The 17,328-nt window shown below is 37.4% G+C and overlaps 1 protein-coding gene across 3 annotated transcripts in view; it reads right to left on the reverse strand.

Moving 5' to 3' along the window:
• Positions 1–17,192, reverse strand: part of MIGA1 (mitoguardin 1) — a 36,085-nt gene extending 18,893 nt beyond the window's left edge. For all 3 annotated transcript variants that reach the window (XM_058842234.1, XM_058842232.1, XM_058842231.1), the window contains exons 1-7: positions 17,058–17,192; positions 16,144–16,317; positions 14,259–14,436; positions 13,138–13,274; positions 12,771–12,897; positions 12,216–12,352; positions 11,342–11,465 (exon numbers count right to left, since the gene is read on the reverse strand). In XM_058842234.1, the coding sequence (XP_058698217.1) occupies positions 11,342–11,465; positions 12,216–12,352; positions 12,771–12,897; positions 13,138–13,274; positions 14,259–14,436; positions 16,144–16,266 (826 nt within the window). In that variant the 5' untranslated portion in view covers positions 16,267–16,317; positions 17,058–17,192. The remainder of the gene's footprint in view (positions 1–11,341; positions 11,466–12,215; positions 12,353–12,770; positions 12,898–13,137; positions 13,275–14,258; positions 14,437–16,143; positions 16,318–17,057) is intronic.
• Between the last annotated feature and the right edge of the window lie 136 nt (positions 17,193–17,328).

Here is a 17,328-nt window from a genome sequence, read left to right on the forward strand (position 1 = left end):
TTTTCCAAATACTTTGGAAAGAAATAATAACAATTTCTGTGATGTTGATAATAATTTGGCTATTTTCAGACATTCAAGATGCCGACTTTGTCCATAAAGTTACATTATCTGGAGAATACCACCTTTAATGGTGTATAAAACAAAACAACATGGCTACTGCTCTGATATCCTATTGCTCTCATCTTGCAAAGGTAAATAAACAGCACAAAATAACACAAGTAATAATTTTAGTCTCTCCACGTAAAAATCAAATGCACCTGAGACAGGAATGTAAGTTAATGTAAATTTATCTCCTGTAATCCATGCACACTGGTACATCAAATTAGAGAAGACTATTAGGAAATACTGTATAAATTTGATATTCTGGAATGGTGATAAATTAAATTATTCTTTCCAGATTTAAATCTGCTAAAAAATTCTTCCATAAATTTGATAACAGAGTTGGAGTATTTTCTGAGAGCTGCAAATTTTTTTAAGCAAAGAAATTACCAAAGGCTAAAAATATAATTTTATTATAGAGAATATGACCTGTGAAAGCTGTGTCTGAATCATCGTAGCAGGATTTATTGTAAAACCAACATTTCAAAATAGAAAGACCTCAGCATGAGAAAATCTATGATCTGAAGGAAGAGGTAGAGTAAACACATGCCGTGCTATATTGCTGAAATCTGAATTTTAAGAAAGCAAGGCAGCATCTTATATATATTTTATACTCTGAACTAACACATCCTGTGTGCTGAGAAATCAGCTTAGTAAATACAAAATAGATGTATGCATGTGTTCACCTCTCTGTTTTACTTCTCTGACTCTCTGCTTTACAGACATATGATCCTGAATCAGATTTGAGATGTGTATCTTGTGTAAACTACATATCACTAGGAGGTCTCTCCCTATCACACAGCCTTTCATTTAATTGAAAATGTAAACATTGATTCATAACTGCACATTATACAGGTCTACACCTATACAGCGTTAAAGTTCTTCACAACTTCTTTAACTTGAACCTAAATATCAGTGGATCTTCCCTGATTTTGAAGTTTAAATCCCCATCCTTTATAGAAAAAGTTTTCTGAGCACTCTTCTGTTTTCAAGTTTAATAGTTTAGGTAACAGTTTCTGTGCTTGTATCTGACTTGAGATAGAAGAATTAGACAACCAAGCAAAGTTTGCTCAGTTTTCTAATTCGGACAGAGTCCAAATTTGGATGGATGTGCAGCACAAAGTTGTCACTCCTCTTCACAGGGCTACTCCATTCTCCTGTAATTCAGAAAGCATCACAATCTCTGCTGTCCACAGCAAAGACCAGTTCGAATTTTTGTGCTGCTTATTTCAAATTTGAAAGAGAACTTTGAAGCCCCAGGCTTTACAGCACACCCCTATGGAGCCTGCCAGACACCTTAGTCACCAGATTTAAACGTCACTGCCTTTTCTCAGTTCTTCACACCTCAAAACCAAGTGCAACCTACTGCTATTTTTGCACAGCCACTTTCTAGTGACAATGGAATGGTCTGTTCAACCGCATTCAGCGTGACAGTACATCAACTCATGGGGATGGAGAGCAGATTCAAGATGCAATGTCATATTAAGAGAAGAAGGAAGTACAAGGTTAATTTTCAGGCTTTCACATCTAGAAATTAGTACCTTCAGTACCTTTTCTACACCACAGGCCTCCATAAGCAGGTTAGGTAGAAAAGTCTTCTCACCAGACTGAGAGAGGGGTCTCAAAAGTAAGTGAATTTCTCCCTTTGGTCTCAGCTCTTCCACACCTGTGACTCAGTGGGTACTTAAAAGCAGGATGTTTATACCAGTGCATTACTAAGAGTATCTCTTCCTTCTTTCCAAGGCAATTCATTGCCCCCTCCTTGGCTTTCCCACCATGCATTCCTTCAAAGAGCAGACATTACCACACGCAGTGATGAAAAGGGACAATAATAACCAGCAACTGTTGCTCAGCTCCTGAAAATTGTTGTGTTTCTAATTCTTTCTTCAAATTACCTTTTATTCAAATCAGTTTCTTAACATGCTATATGAAATCCAAAAGAGCAAACATTTTAGTATTCTGGCATAAAAACTATCCTGCACACAGCATAAGAGTATGGGACCATCCAAGATGATCTTGTCAAACTAAGATTTCTGGGAAGGTTCTCCTTTAGCCACTACATCATGCCATAGGGACGTTGACATTTCAAAGCAAAAAAGACAGCCTGACAAAAGGAACCCACACATTGATTCATTCTTCCATTTAAAGAAACAGATCCTGTCCAGCAGTTTATAATTCCATTTACATGTATGAAGACAGCATCAGAAAAATCTGATACCTTCTCATCCCCGAATTACCAGACAAACAGAGAACCAGCTATACAACTGATGATTCTCAGTGAAATAAACATCAAAAGATGCAGACATACAATTATGTTTTGGGCTCACACTTGGACTCTGTATTCAGAATGGAGCATGTTTGACACAAACAAACTCTGTAAGAACAGCCTAATAATCTCAGTCTTCCCTTCAATTTCAGGACAGAACGACTTTACAGAACGCTGCAGACTCCAGTGACACTGCTCAGGAATGTGACTGGCTTCTGCAAACCCAGCTGGACACAGATATGGTTTGAGAACTTAAATTGCTAAGACATATGCTTAACTTTAAGCAATAAGACTTAAAGAATATCTTAAGTGCCCCACTGACTGGGGCCTACTTGCATTCCACTTGTCCCCAACAATGGGAAAGAATGAGATAAGAATCCTTATAAAGTTGCACCCTATGAAAAGTTCTTCTGAACCTTTAGTTTACCAAATAAGACCAATTATCAACTTTAAACTAAAAAAAACAAATTAGTAACACTATAAGGTTGCTAAATGCATTAGTAACACTTGAATTATAGTGCAAGTAATGATTAGAGCAACCTGACCATTGTCAACCACCTAAGTTATGTACATTCTTTATTATTCCAGCCTTGCTTTATTTTACCCTACTCTGGTTTACCACAGATAACTAATATATTGACTAGATAGCAACTTTAACTACATCTGTTTGAGCAGCTGCTAATCAGTGCCAAGCCATGTGGAAATATGCATACATTTACCTTTAAATACTCGCAGCATTTCTCCATGTAGAACAGGGGCAGCTTTAAATAGCAGGAGAGAGAATGAAGCCTGGTGTGATCGACATGTGCTCTTGAATCAGATACACCACAGCACTTTGCTACAAACTGGATTATTAGGTAAGGTGGGACATGTGCACAGTCCAGATATCTCACAGAGAATGAGAGACAGTAATTTATTTTTAAAAAAACCCTTTAGCCTGAGCCATCAAAAGGGAAATTAAACACATCTCCAACCCAGTTATTTTTTCTAAGTTTTAGCAATTAACTGCACAAATACATGCATGAGAGAAAAATGACCCATAAATAATAAATTTTACTCCCTCCATTGTTATTGTTCACTTTTGCTATAACTTTCCACAAAAATAAATTTACTCCCACATATAGTTCCAACTTTGAAACACTGCAAGCTGAAACAGAAGTTTAAGAATATTGTAAGATATTAAAAGGCCATTAGGAATTAAATGCTTACACAAGCTACTTGAGCCCTCCAGTTACAGGGTAAAAAATTAAAAGACTATTCCCCAAATGAAATGCTTGGCAAATAAATGTGCAGAGCTGCAGTGATGGGGCATGGTTGGAGCTAGATAACAAGTCCTGCTAACAGCAATTCTTGAAGACTGTGCTGTGTGGATATACCACAATCTTTTATTCCAGCTTGATGGGTCAGAGTCTTCTCTTTAAAGGGCAGCAAGATTTAAACATAGTAGACACGTCCATTAAGAAAAGTTCTTAGCTTTGGGTATGTGTACATGCACACAATGTTTTAATTTCATTTTAAGGCCTTGAAAATAAATTGCAGACAGAAGTGTATCTATTTTAGTTCTAACTACTGAATTAATAAAACTATAGTGCAGAGATTGGTATTTGCTGATTTTATGATTCTGTCTATATTCCATTTTGATATTGCACTCCAAAGCAATTGGAAAGCTCTAAGTATTCTATCTGCACTTCCAAAACTAAGCTACTAAGCCAAGAGGTTATTACTTTGGAAGTCTTTTAAAATTCTGAACTACCACTGCTTTTATCTCCCCCCAGCTATTCTGGCTCACCTTTCTTCATTTTTCCCAAAAATGTTTCAGATAAACCTCTCTTAAAAGTAGACTGGAAAGCAAGAAGAGATTCTTTTCAGAGAAATTCTAAAAGAGGAATTGGCCCTATGGACCAAAACATGTTCTTAATCATCAGTTTATATAATTTCACACTGCCAGTACTCCAGCCAGAAAAATAAACATTTACCCCACCCTCACTCATTGACATCTATCTGATTTTTCCTACCTCTAGAACATTTATACTCACAGTATACACAAACTAATAGAAGTTAAGAGCATGTACACCTTTTCTTTCTAGTAAGAAAAAGAATTTGCAAGCTGTAACTTGTTAAGAATGTATCACAAAAATATGAGAGAGGAGAAATAAAAACCAACTTTCTGCATTTGGAGGCCTTTTTCCACTTAAATATAACTTTTCAAAATGCAGGCAAGCAGTTAATAATTCAAGCCCTGACACATGGGGAAAATTATTACTCTTCTTAACTCAAAAAGAAGATAAATATGTACTTTAAAAATAGTTTTTTTAAAATTGAGAAAGAGACAATTGCAGCTGCCCACATATTATAAAGAATGAGCAGAATTAGTTGAGATGCATTTTATGTTAGGAGGCCTGAGCAGGGATGCACAGGAACTGCTAACTGAACAAAGTCTGGGAAATAAAATCATGTTGGTGGACTGTGGCTCCATTATAAGCGGTTCTTAGAGTTAAAAGGAGGACCAGCTTGTATTTCATTAGAAGAGAAGTTCCCAAGGGGGAGAGACTTCTTAAGAGAGAGTAATAATCTGGTCAGAAAAATGAGCAAAGGTGATTTTTATAAACAACAGTTAAGTTCATGTCAGACAAGAAAGTTTTAAATGGACAAGGCAAGAAAAAACATGGCAGGAGTCAAGAAGTGAGAGAGACAAGGGCTTAGACAGGAGTTTTGGTGTGGACAGAAAGAAGACAGGACTTGGGAATGCCATTTAAGGGAAAGCAATGAGGTGTAAAAATAGCTTGCACTGTTGGATCTAAGGGCAAAGCTGTTGGGCAAACAGTAACAAGAGTCCTCAAAAACCAGAAACAGTCTCTTTCTCATCTTATTGGAAGTGCTTTGGAAAAAACCACCAAGCTAAGTGACCATAGTAAGCAACTTTGACTTCTCCAGTGCTGGGTCAGTGAACAGTAGAATAGATATTCTTGAGCCACTGTTGAAAAGATTTCAGTTTCTAGGATTGACTGAAAAATACAGTCCATGTCATCATAGCAACAAGAAGATACATATTATGAATACCAGTATTTTTCAGCAGCAGTAACTTCACTGCATGTTTGTGCAAAGCTACTTTGCATTTTTGGTAGAGTATTGCCAAAACTAAGAGTATCACTGAGAAAGCCAAGCATGATAATTTGCAAAAATATTTTTGCTTCAGTATTAGATTGAACTTCTAACTACCAATCTTACTCTATTCAAGCATTGTACTTAGGTGCCTTCTGATAAGGAATTTTATGGACAGCAGTTTAGAAAGGAAGTGTTATTAATATTGGACAAAACGCCTTTTAAGAGAAGATTTAAATACTACTGATTAGGGAAGACACACAATCCAAGTCAAACATCTGCTCTTTGAGTTTCTCTTGGGTGTCTGAAATAAGGAGTTGCAGCAATAAGTTGCAATATGAGTGACCTCATGTTTTAGCAGCTACTGAACTGCAACGAACTGCAATACCTAAAAATTATGTTCAAAATATGCATTATTTTTTTTTTAAATAGGATTGGACTAACTTCTCTGGGCTTTTCCTCAGACTCAGAAATATTGTTTTCTTTCCTTTTCCCCCATTTGTTGGGATGAATACATTTTCACATTAGAGAAAAAGCTGTTGCTTTTTTTTTATTTCAATCCTGTTTGAGCCACTAGGAAAGTGTTTAGGCCTTCTCCAAGAAATTAAGAAATTATTTAATGTAAATTTATCTTGAAGGAACAAAGCAAGCAAAAGTTTTCAAGCTAACATAAAAAGTTACACGACTAAGTTATTTTATAGTATGTACTACAGAGCTCACCTAAGTGAAGTATTACAAACTGCTCCTCATTGGAGACTAGAAATTATAACTAGAAACATTTGTTGTACATAGGCAAATAAAATAAACTCAAACTAAAATTTTTCTAATAACATTTCAGAGGCAGGAAAAAATACAGGCTGTAGATATTAATCCATGGATAGGAAGACATTACAGAAGTCTGTGTTAATAAATTATATAAAAACGAGGTTTCAACAGCTTCACTGATTATGCAAAAATTTTTGTTTTAAGAGCTGCTGAAGGAAGGGTTTCTAATATGTAAATCAGTTCTCCAAACAGTTTTGTCACTAGGTTAAAGGCTGTGCTTATTCTCTCCAAAATGCCAGACATATCTTTGAGTGTGAGAAGAAAATTAAAAAAAGAAACAGACAAACCTTTCAACAAAATCATCCAACAGCACAGATCTGTGTGAGAGATTTTACTGTGGTAGCTCAAACACTTAATTTGTTTTAAACTGTATAACTGATACACAATAAAAAGTAAATATTTTAAAAATCAAAATGTATTAACATTAAAACATTTTAATATTGTCAAAAAGTTTAAGGGCCAGTGTACACAAGTCACCATCAGTTTGAATGCCAGCACTCCTTTTTACAGTAGAAATTAAAATAATAGTTTGAAGAATTAGGAATTTAGCACTGACAAGGAACCCTACAATTTGAGAATTTTCCCCTCTGACCTGCAATTCTGCTTGTAAGTAAAGCTATTGTTTCTGTCCCAACTCTTTGCATTCCTCCCAAGTTAACTCGACTAACATTTCAGTCTGCTAGAAAAGAGCTAAATAGGAAAAAAAAATAAAGAGAACTTTTTCAAGGGCAGACTACTGAAAGTACTGGAAGCTTTTAACCCTCTGCACGCCTTTACATTCATCACTCAGAAATGACAGGATGAATACTTTGTTTCACAGTTTTGTGACAACTGCCTTCTCTCTGATGGCGTGCAGCCTTACCCCTGCCCCAGGAAAGCCAGTTTGTAGGCTTCCCACGCTGCTTCACAGTACCAAGAGGCACAGCATAAAAACAACCACAGCTTAGTCTTACGTATTTCTTCTATTTTCATGTCCAGAAATACTTTTTCTGCAGAAATCCTATTTCAGCTTACTGATTTATATGACAATACTGAAAGTCCAGTGGAGAATGAAGCAACAGTGAACACAATGGCATTCCATTATTTCATCTGTTTAAAATGCAAGTCTTTTCCAGGGTGGTATTAATCATTCGTAACTCAACAACAACTTACCAAGTTGAAAATTATTATTTGCAATTACTTTATTATTATTACTTTTAATAGTACTCTACTCACAGGGAGAAAATATATGTATTTATTCCTCTGTCTTCTGCACTGTTGAAAGCTGAATATTGAGAAATATCAGAAGTAGCTGTCCTAGCAGGCAGCAGAGAGGCACTTCAGACACAGCACACGAGGGAAGACAGTGGCTGCAGTGATTAGCTCTTGTATTCCAACAGGCCCACAGGTAACTCATTCCTGACTCTCCCATGTGACCACGTTACCACAGCCTCCTCCAGAAGGCTGCTGCTTGGCAAACTGTTTATCATGCACAACCAACTTACAATATTAAGTGGGATCAAAAAGTGAAAAGCAAGTCTGTGGAATGATTGATCAATGGCAGCTCTACAATCTAAATTTGATTTGGTAGAGGGAAATGTTGATCTGGGAAGAGTAACATTTAAAGGTTTTGGGAAGGAGCAGCATCTATGAACAATAAAAAGGGGGAAGAGGTTTCAGGAGCCTCAGAAGTTTGACAGAAGAATTTACAGAGAAAACTGAAATTGAGAAATTACTAGAAATTTTTACCTTTGTAAGTTTCCTTCTGAAAAAATCTGGAGTTCCTTATAAACCAAATTATAAACAACTTACATTCTTATAAAGAAGAATAAGAAGTGCCTGTCAGGCATTTATGTAGCACTTGATAGCATCTGCCCAACTGTCAGAGCCTCAGTTCCAGCTGTGGCTGATCACAAGCACTTCAGGTAGAGAAAACAGAAGAAAAATCCACAAACCATATCTATATTTCCCATGTATCAGAGAAAAAGAACAGAGCTAAACATTTTCTGATTACTGTTGTGGGTGAACAGTTGAAACCCTGAAGCATGAGAGCTGGTTATAAACATTTTTAATGAGCTCCAAGTGTCATCACAGCATGGTTTGAGTCAGAAGGGACATTGAAGACTATCTAGTTCCAAACCCTGCCACCACCAGATCAAGTGGTTCAAAGCCCTGTCCAGCCTGACCTTGAGCACTTCCATGGATGGGGCAATTACAAATAATTAAGGACAAAGCTTTTTCTTATTCATTCCAAGGCCCACAGAAAAAGAAAAAATAGTATTAAGAGGAAATACTTAAATGCCAGAAAGACCACACTGCCCATTTAACCCCAGGATTGTATCTTCCTCAAAGAATGAAAACATTCCTCAAAATAGCACTGCAAAAAATAATCTTGCCTCTGAAGTGTATTGAGGGTAGCTGACTTCAGAACTTCACTTATTTCACTTGAACAACTAGAAATTTGATCTAGTTATGACTCTGACAACAAGGTCTACAAATCCCCCAGCACCACATACCTTTTCCATGTGTAAGCAGCTATTCAGAACAAGTCAGTCACCTCTCAGTATTTTCAACAAGGAGCTGACATGCTCAATGTGAACCACAGATTAGCTTGTTTTTCCAAAACATGAAAAATTTTTATGGCTTGTTTTGAGCTGCCTAGAATCTCCAATCTTCTGAAATATGACCAACAGAACTGGACACAGTATTCTAAAACCACACCAACCCAAGACTGCATCTCTGCCTCTATGCTAGTGCTGTCCTTTGCACATAGCCAAAGATTAGAAAAGTGGTTTTTTTTCTGCACCAGTGTGCCGAGAGCTTACACTGATTATGATGTGTAACACTTTCCTAAAGTGTTTCTTCATGATTTTTCTTTTAAAATCTCTCACTTTTATGTATAATCCATACCTGCCATGATTGAATATAGTTTGTTACTATTTAAAGAAATAATTCAGATCTTTATTGCTAACCTTTGCTTTTTGTTAATTCAATGCTTTAAATGCCCTAAATTATATATTTTTATCAATTTCCAGCTCTACAAATTATTTTACAATCAATTATATAGTTGAGAAAATTACAGCATTTGACAAAATACCTTCCCTAAAAGGTAAATCTTTCCCTTTTAACAGAGGGCAGAAATATAAATAAATGTTCGCATCAGTGAGCTAAATATTATCACCTAATTTATGCTATACCAATTCACCAAACTGCAGATCTCTCAGAAACCTACAGTCCCAGAAAACTTACCTGCTATGAAACTGTATCAAGTGGCACTAATTAAATACTGTATTATTTTGTCTGTGGTAACAGAACTGCAAATTAGCAACTCTGTTTCACAGGCATGACATGCTGGAGATTATATCAAATGATTGGGAAATTGCCCATTTATGTCAAAATCTTAAACAAACAAACAAACCCCATTCTCATTTCCCAAGATTGGGGAATAGTAAATGGTAGATTAGGATGCTTTATCTAATTTCTTTAAAAAGTTTTAGGTATAAATCATCCAGAAAAACATCTTATCTACATCTTTTGCTACAAATTATATTTATTCCTACATAGCATAGGACCCTTCATTTCTGTTTCTATTCAGAACTGTAGTTTGTATTCTGCAGTCAAGTGTTACTCTTCTTAGTAGTGCAAGAAGGCTTTATCTCTTTTGACCACTGAGATTTCATAATTTTCTTGGATTTGTTTACTCTTGTGACTTTTGAACCCTTCCATTCCTGTTGTTAATGTATCAAATATTGAACAAAAACATTCCAAGCATCACAAGCACTTCAAAGGAGATGATGCCCTTCTGATTTTTTATTAAAACATTCTGAAAAAGTCAATCATCCTTTAATATACTTGCTATTCAAGTCAAAAATTTAAGAAAGATAATGATGAAAATTTCAAAATCCTGAACATGGAAAACAGGATTCATTAAACCAGTTCATTACTTTTTTTCCCTCACTCATCTGGGCCAGCATAAATAAAATTTAAATAATAAAGTAACTCAAGAGATCACAAATTATTTCTATGAAGAACATTTGAAAGGAATCATTCTTGGTAAACAAGAATTTAGTTATCACATCTGAAAAATGAAATATTAATTGTAGAAACTCTGAGGGTAACCAAGCAAAACAATAAGTAAACACAATGAGAATTCACATTAAGTCCTTTGAGTACCAAATTATTAATTTGCCCTGAAGACAGAAATCACAAATAAACTTCTAATTATAATGGATATACAATACAACTTGACTGATGGTTTCAGATACCAAAATGAAAGGTTCAAATGCTTTTTTGCTTTAAGGGTTACATTTACAGGTGTATGCAGATGAGTCAGAAAGACAGCTCTGACCTAAATCTAACTCCCCCCTTGGCCAAGGCTGTGTTTGGTCGATGCAGGACGAGAAGGGCCAAGAGAGGACAGCACAGCACTGCCACCTCGTGCTGGGCAAGGTCCTGCCAGACTGGTCCCAGAACGTGCTCTGCCTTTAAACGCTACAGTTAATTGAGAACAGATGCTTCATCTTGAATTATGAAAGGGTACAACAGCATCCATCTTTAAGATCCAATTCTTTCAATAAAAGTAATCCAACTATCTGTACTTAATCAGCGTGTCAGGCAGCAACTACTCATAACATTTGCTGTTGTAACAGCTTAATCACTCAGAACTGTGATAAATTTCAGTCACCAAAGACCTTTGCTAATGGCTATCTGCTTCAGATAAGTCTTTCTAGTTTAATTTTCCTATTTAGTACAAATATTATGACAAAGCATAAAAAGTTTCATAGTTCAGAAGATGCACAGAACCTCTGAACACCCATGCTTTAACAAGGGTCATATACTCTTGCTGTAAAGATGTTTAAATACTGACAAGTTACAAAGAAAACAATTTCCTTTCAATCCATTGTTATCTAAAATAGAACCACTTCATCAAACACAACATAATAATGTAAAGAATGTGATTTTTTTTTCTGTTGATTTACTGATAAATATAATTTTGCTCAATGGATATTTCAGTCCTCCCCCCAAGAGCCATCATTACAAGCAAAAAAGATGTAAAGTAGCAGTACTCACCAATATCATTAGCTAGAGCAGCAGGATCAGAGACCCCAAGGGTGGCTTCAAACTCTTCCTGAAGACGATAAGCTCTTTGAAGAAGAGATTCAAGCTTATGAATGAATTCAGCACTAATGATATCCTGCAAGAAGACAGACATTAAAAGATTTTCTATTTAGCCTGTAAGATTCCTTTGTAAAATCCAAGGATATTAAGCCTTCACAGAGCAAACCATGCCACATTAATTTCCTACAAACCACACAGGGACACTGTCAGATGAAAACTTCAACATCCACAATATATACACTGTTCAGAACACACACATATTTTATTTAGAGTCATAAAAAATAAAATCTAAATTTAGAAATATTTTTAAATTATCTGTGATGTTTGCTGCACCAGAAATAATGAAAGTAACACATATTTGTTTATTTCAAAACATTTTTAGCGCTTAGTTCCTAAGAAAGGAGGAAAATAAATAAAGTTTAAGCACATTGTTTGTCAATACGCACAAATTGATAATTTTATCTTGAGACATTTATCCTTGGCAAGCAGATACCCTCTCACATAATCAAGAAAGGAAGAGAGGACTCAAGAGATTACATGCAGGGAAGTTGTCCGCTTCATAGCTCGGTAATACTGTCCAGAAGCAAACACTGATGCATCAGCAATTGCCAAAAGATAAATAATGTTGGTTCCCTTCCCATGCCCTCCTCCAAATAACCAACCAAAAAAGTCAGAAGGAATGAATTCAGATCTTTAAATACAATACCACTAAATTGGAAATTGAATCAATTGTCGAGTTTGGTAATTCAATTTGAAAAGATTCAGGTAATAACACAGAACAAATTGTCAGGGCAGCATCAGTAGATTACAGACTAGATGTACTCACTTCTACACTTTCTTCTGCAATTGCATCTCCTGCTCCCAGTTTAATGGAACCACAGATTGCTTCATCTTCAACTTGTCTGTTACGAAAAGTTAGGGCCTGTTCCCAGCGCCTCAGTGCTTCTTCAAACAGCTCCATACCTAGGGCAGAGCAGGAACAGCTTCAGCTACACTCACATTTGAGAGACATGGGAAAATAGGCAGCAAAAATAAGCATAATTATCACAGAGATGTAAGTTGAAACAACATCAATTCCCAGCCTAAACCAGTATATTCCCAGTACATATTTACCTTCCTTTTGTGTAAAGAAACGTGATCATTTTCTCTATGTGTTAGGGCTTGATTTTAAGGATTACTACTGCAAATAGTAGATGAAAAAGTATTCTGGAAAACTAACTTTAGATGAAATATGATTTCATTATTTTATGGAAATGTTCTCAGACACTTGCCAACAGAACACTGAGGAAGAACACAATAATATTTTGTGTCACTAGCATAAATCCAAGAGACTATTTACATTCATTATAGGCAGATGCTGAATATTCTTATTATGACTTACCCATCAAATATAAATTTTCAGGTGTAGTCACTGGAATATTGACAAGCTTAATGTCATCTTCATCTGCTTTATCCCAGGAATTAGAATTGGCACAAGCACAACTGTGACAAGAGGTGGCACTCTGAACCTTAAAAAACAAAGTGTTGTTATAGAGAGTATCCTTAAAACCACATTCCTGCCAGAGTACATGACATCCAAGCCATCTGCCTAGAAACTGGTTTTACTCTGGTAAGGACAGTGGTTTCTCAGCATATCTAGCTGCCTGTGCAGTTTGTTCAGGAAACTTCCTTCAGCTCAGTGAAGCTTTTAGATGCATACTCAATACAAGTTAACAGACATTCAAGAGCCTTAAAACATTTTTACTTACCGAGGTCAGGCTTTGAACTGAACCAGAGTATTTACTGAAAAGTCCTCCATTTGCATAGATACAGGACTGAGATCCTTTTTCCTTGGCAGAGCTCAGAGAAAGAGTCAAGTTCTGTCGGCTACTGGAACAACTAGAACCTAAGAGATACATTTATTTTAAAGCTCTTGCAAACTCGAAATATTGTTTCATTTTCAAGTCCATCAAGAATTGCATTTACTCTTTTCAATAAAATCCAGTTTAGAAGCAAACAACAATTATTCTTTCATTTACAGTTCTACTTGAGAAACTACACATTAGAATTCACTATCTGTAACAATAAATATGCATTTTAACTTAATTATTCATCTATTCTATAAAAAATCTGATCTGAATTTCTCTATATTGAGATACAAACACAAGAATGGCAAAACCCATTGTTAATACACTATTGATAAAAAGAGTTTTAATCCTGGTTCATGATTAACATTTCATCTTTGACAATAAACCCAGCTTTTTATAAGATACTGTGATTTTGTTTCTAATTTGACAAATTCAAAATTTGAAGTCTAACAATTCAAACCCACTCAGGTGGTCCATCCTACAGAGATGATTAGACGGATGGAGCACCTCCCCTATGAGGAAAGGTTAAAAGTTGGGCTTATTCAGCCTGGAGAAGGCTCCAGGGAGACCTTACTGCAGCCTTTCAGTACTTGAAGTGGGCTATGAGAAAGATGGGAACAGACTTTTCAGCAGGGTCTGCTGCAATAGGATAAGAGGTTATGGTATTAAAATTAAAAGAGGGTTCATTTCATTAGATAACAAGGAAAAAAGTGTTTACAATGAGGGTGCTAAAATACTGGAACGGATTGCCCAGAGAAGTCATGGATGCCTCATCCCTGGAAACATTCAGGACCAGGTTGGATGGGCCTATGATCAACCTGGTCTAGCTGAAGATATCCCTGCTCAATGCAGGGGCTAGACTAGATGAACTTTAAAGGTCCCTTCCAACCCAAACTATTCCATGATCAAAGGAAAATAGTTGGTTTACTATTATAGTTACACACACCCATTCCTTCACACAATGTTTTTTCCTCTCCAAGAAAACAACAAAAAAACCCCAACTTGGGGGTTCCATGACTTACCTTTTTCTGAAGCAGCTGCTTTGGTACACTCTAATACGAGATGAGTTGGCTCCCATGGTGGCACTTTCTTGTTTTTCTTTCCACGTCTCCTTTTAAAGTGATGGGCCAGAAAAATCACAGATATTGCACTCACTGCTGTTACTGTGAAAAGTTTCTTTAACCCCGGGGAAAGCTTTATCTGAAAATAAAGGGGTGATTTAATTGCTAATATATATACTGAGAGACACACTGCAGCACCAAGAACTATAAGGTTTATTGCAAATCCACAGACTATGAGGATCTAAGCAAATGAATTTCAAACAAAGGGTTTTTTAATTTCCTCTTAATGCCAGGACAATGCAGAGCTTCAATTAAATCTCTAACAGCAAAAAAATGCTGAGAAGGAACTTGCCTTTCACAACTACATTACTTCTTGCACTGTGAAAGAATGGAAGACGCCAATGCCAACATTCATGTGGTGTTTCATTTTGAGTAGAACATGTATTTAAATAAATTTCTCTAAATTAACAGTTTTGAAAAAAAATTTGCATTTTATTTTGGATCTAGATCAGTCATAGGTCTATAGGTGTTTAAATTAGTAAAGAAGAATCACATACACAACTTGTATCAAAAGCCATTAACAAAATTTGTAACATACAAATAGGATACACAAAGAAGAAATGCCATCTAACTGGAAATCACAGTTCACATTCACAAAATCTTTTGGAAACTTATGCTGTTTGAGGAACAGAATGCTGGGAGAAAACCAGATCCACAGTCCTTGGGCTCATATAGTGTTTGTGTAACACGATTCCTCATACCAGAGAGAGCACAGAGAGCACCACTGCACTCTGGCACTCCTGGAGGCTGTGCAGTTGGTAAATACTATCACCACTGTGCAATCTGAAGAAACACTGAAAGCTTCTCTCTGCACTGAGTTTACAGTCAACAAGTCAAGCACCTTTTTGCTGAGAATCCTGCCCTTCCTGGTACCATGCCTTGACTGAGGTCTACAGCTACCACTGCACTCTCTCTGTGAGGAAAAGGAAATGCCTGAAACACAAAACTTAAAAAAGACCACTGTATTTCACAGAAAAGAGTTAACAACCAAACACCTGAGATTAAAACCTCTAAGATCACAGAATTAAAAGTTAAAACAAACATTTCAAAGAACTGCAAATGGATTTTTTAAAATTTGTGTTTGCCTACAAACATGATCATAAATTGATTAACAGTGAAATGAAAACCTCTAAAGAGGAAAGTTAATAGTTGCACATAAGGGAGTTGCATGTGGTATTTAAAAGGACATGAGTATGCTGCAACATGAAAAAGAAAACAGTGATCTTGCAGTGAGAGTTTTGAAATATTTAATATATAGAAAAAGTGTGGAAATGAGCATATGCAGCTAAGACTGAGAATATCTCATCATGGTTTTATATGCAGTAAAAGAAAAGTACTTACAGAGAATTGTGAAATATTACATAGCTTTTGCTTATAAGTGTCTAATTCAATAAAAATAAAATACAGTCATATTAAAGACCTGGTTTTAAAAGCAGAACTCAATACTATTATTCCAAATTAAATGAGTTATGTTTAGCTTGTAAATACAAAAAAAAATCTACAAAAAGAAGACAATTTGAGAATTTTGATATTTTGAGAATCACTGCACTGTTACAAAATGGAGATATACAGACACTGCAGGTAAAGCAGATGTATGATGATGTACCAAGCATTTATTAACAGAAAAAGACACACTTATTTTAGTTCAGTGTTATAAACATACCAAAAACCCCAAGGTATTCTGTACAAAATTAATTCACTCGTACAACAGAGAGCACGTACAACACTGCAATAAACTTCTAAATGTATAACAAAAGTAACAATATTTAGATAATGTATTTATTACCTGGTTAAGAGAATAATACCAAGAAAGGGGAAGATGAAACACCCGTAAAGCTACTGTCTTGAGAGAAAATCGTGTCTCAGTAACAGCTTCTTCTGACATGGCTCCTTCTCTCCCATACCTCATTAAGCGAAAGTATCTTGAAAACAATCACAGATTCCAGGTCTCTGGAATACTCTGTCAAATGAAGGATACATACTAAGTTATGCAACAGAAGCCCAGGACGATTTTCTGCTACAAGCTCGAGTCTCTTCTATCACAGGTACATGATTTGTTTGACTGATGTTTCTAGGCAAGATTTAATGTGGAGACAGCAAATTCGCTGGTTCAGCTCAGGCCCCGCTCGTCCAATTGCTGTGTGCAGATGTGCAGATGTACAACGAGAAATAAGGAGGGCTCGCTCTGCTTTCATTAGGCGCCCGTTCCCGTACTATAGCCTCTAAATCACGCACGGCTACAACCCTGCCTCTGAAACCACGACTGATGGAAGAACGTATCTGCCAGCTCAAAGAGTTAAAAGGTTTGAGAGCAGCCAAAAAAAGTTGATCTCATTCAGCGCCTCGTTTATTTTGCAAACACACCACGAGAAACAAGCACTATAGCCTGACGTAATCTCCCCGATGCAGGCGCTCCTGTCTCACTCCCTGATGCTGAACACAGGGCGAAGCCTCCGAACCGCCACTCCTGGACCGCAACCGCGGCACGGCGGGAGGCGATGGAGGCCGCGGGGCAGCAGCCACCTCCGCCCGGCCCGGCCGAGCCCTCCCCAGCCCGGGCAGCCCCGGCATCGCGGGCGGGCAGCGGACAGAACCGGGTGCCCCGCGTCCCTTAGCCCCCTCCCCGCCGCCGCCGGGGTCAAAGCGGGCGCGCCTCTCCCCGGGCTCGGGCGGGTCGCTACAGCTGTCGCGCTCAGTTACCTGCCCGCCGAGCACCGGGGCCGCGGGCAGCTCCCTCCGCTCCCGCCCCGGCGCTGCCCGGAGACCGGCGGGATCCGCTTCCGGCACAGGGAGAAGCGGCCGGTGTGGGTCGAGAGGAGCAGCTACCACGTGAGGGAGATCCGTGGCGTCAGGACTCCGCGCCAGCCATCTTTGCTCCGGGCGACTCCCGCTGCGGGCGGCCGGGCGGGGCGGGGCGCGCTCCTGGCGCCGCCATCTTTGTGCGGGGCAGCGCTCACAGGAGTGGCTGAGG

The sequence above is a fragment of the Poecile atricapillus genome, chromosome 7 (assembly GCF_030490865.1).
Source record: "Poecile atricapillus isolate bPoeAtr1 chromosome 7, bPoeAtr1.hap1, whole genome shotgun sequence".
NCBI lineage: Eukaryota > Metazoa > Chordata > Aves > Passeriformes > Paridae > Poecile > Poecile atricapillus.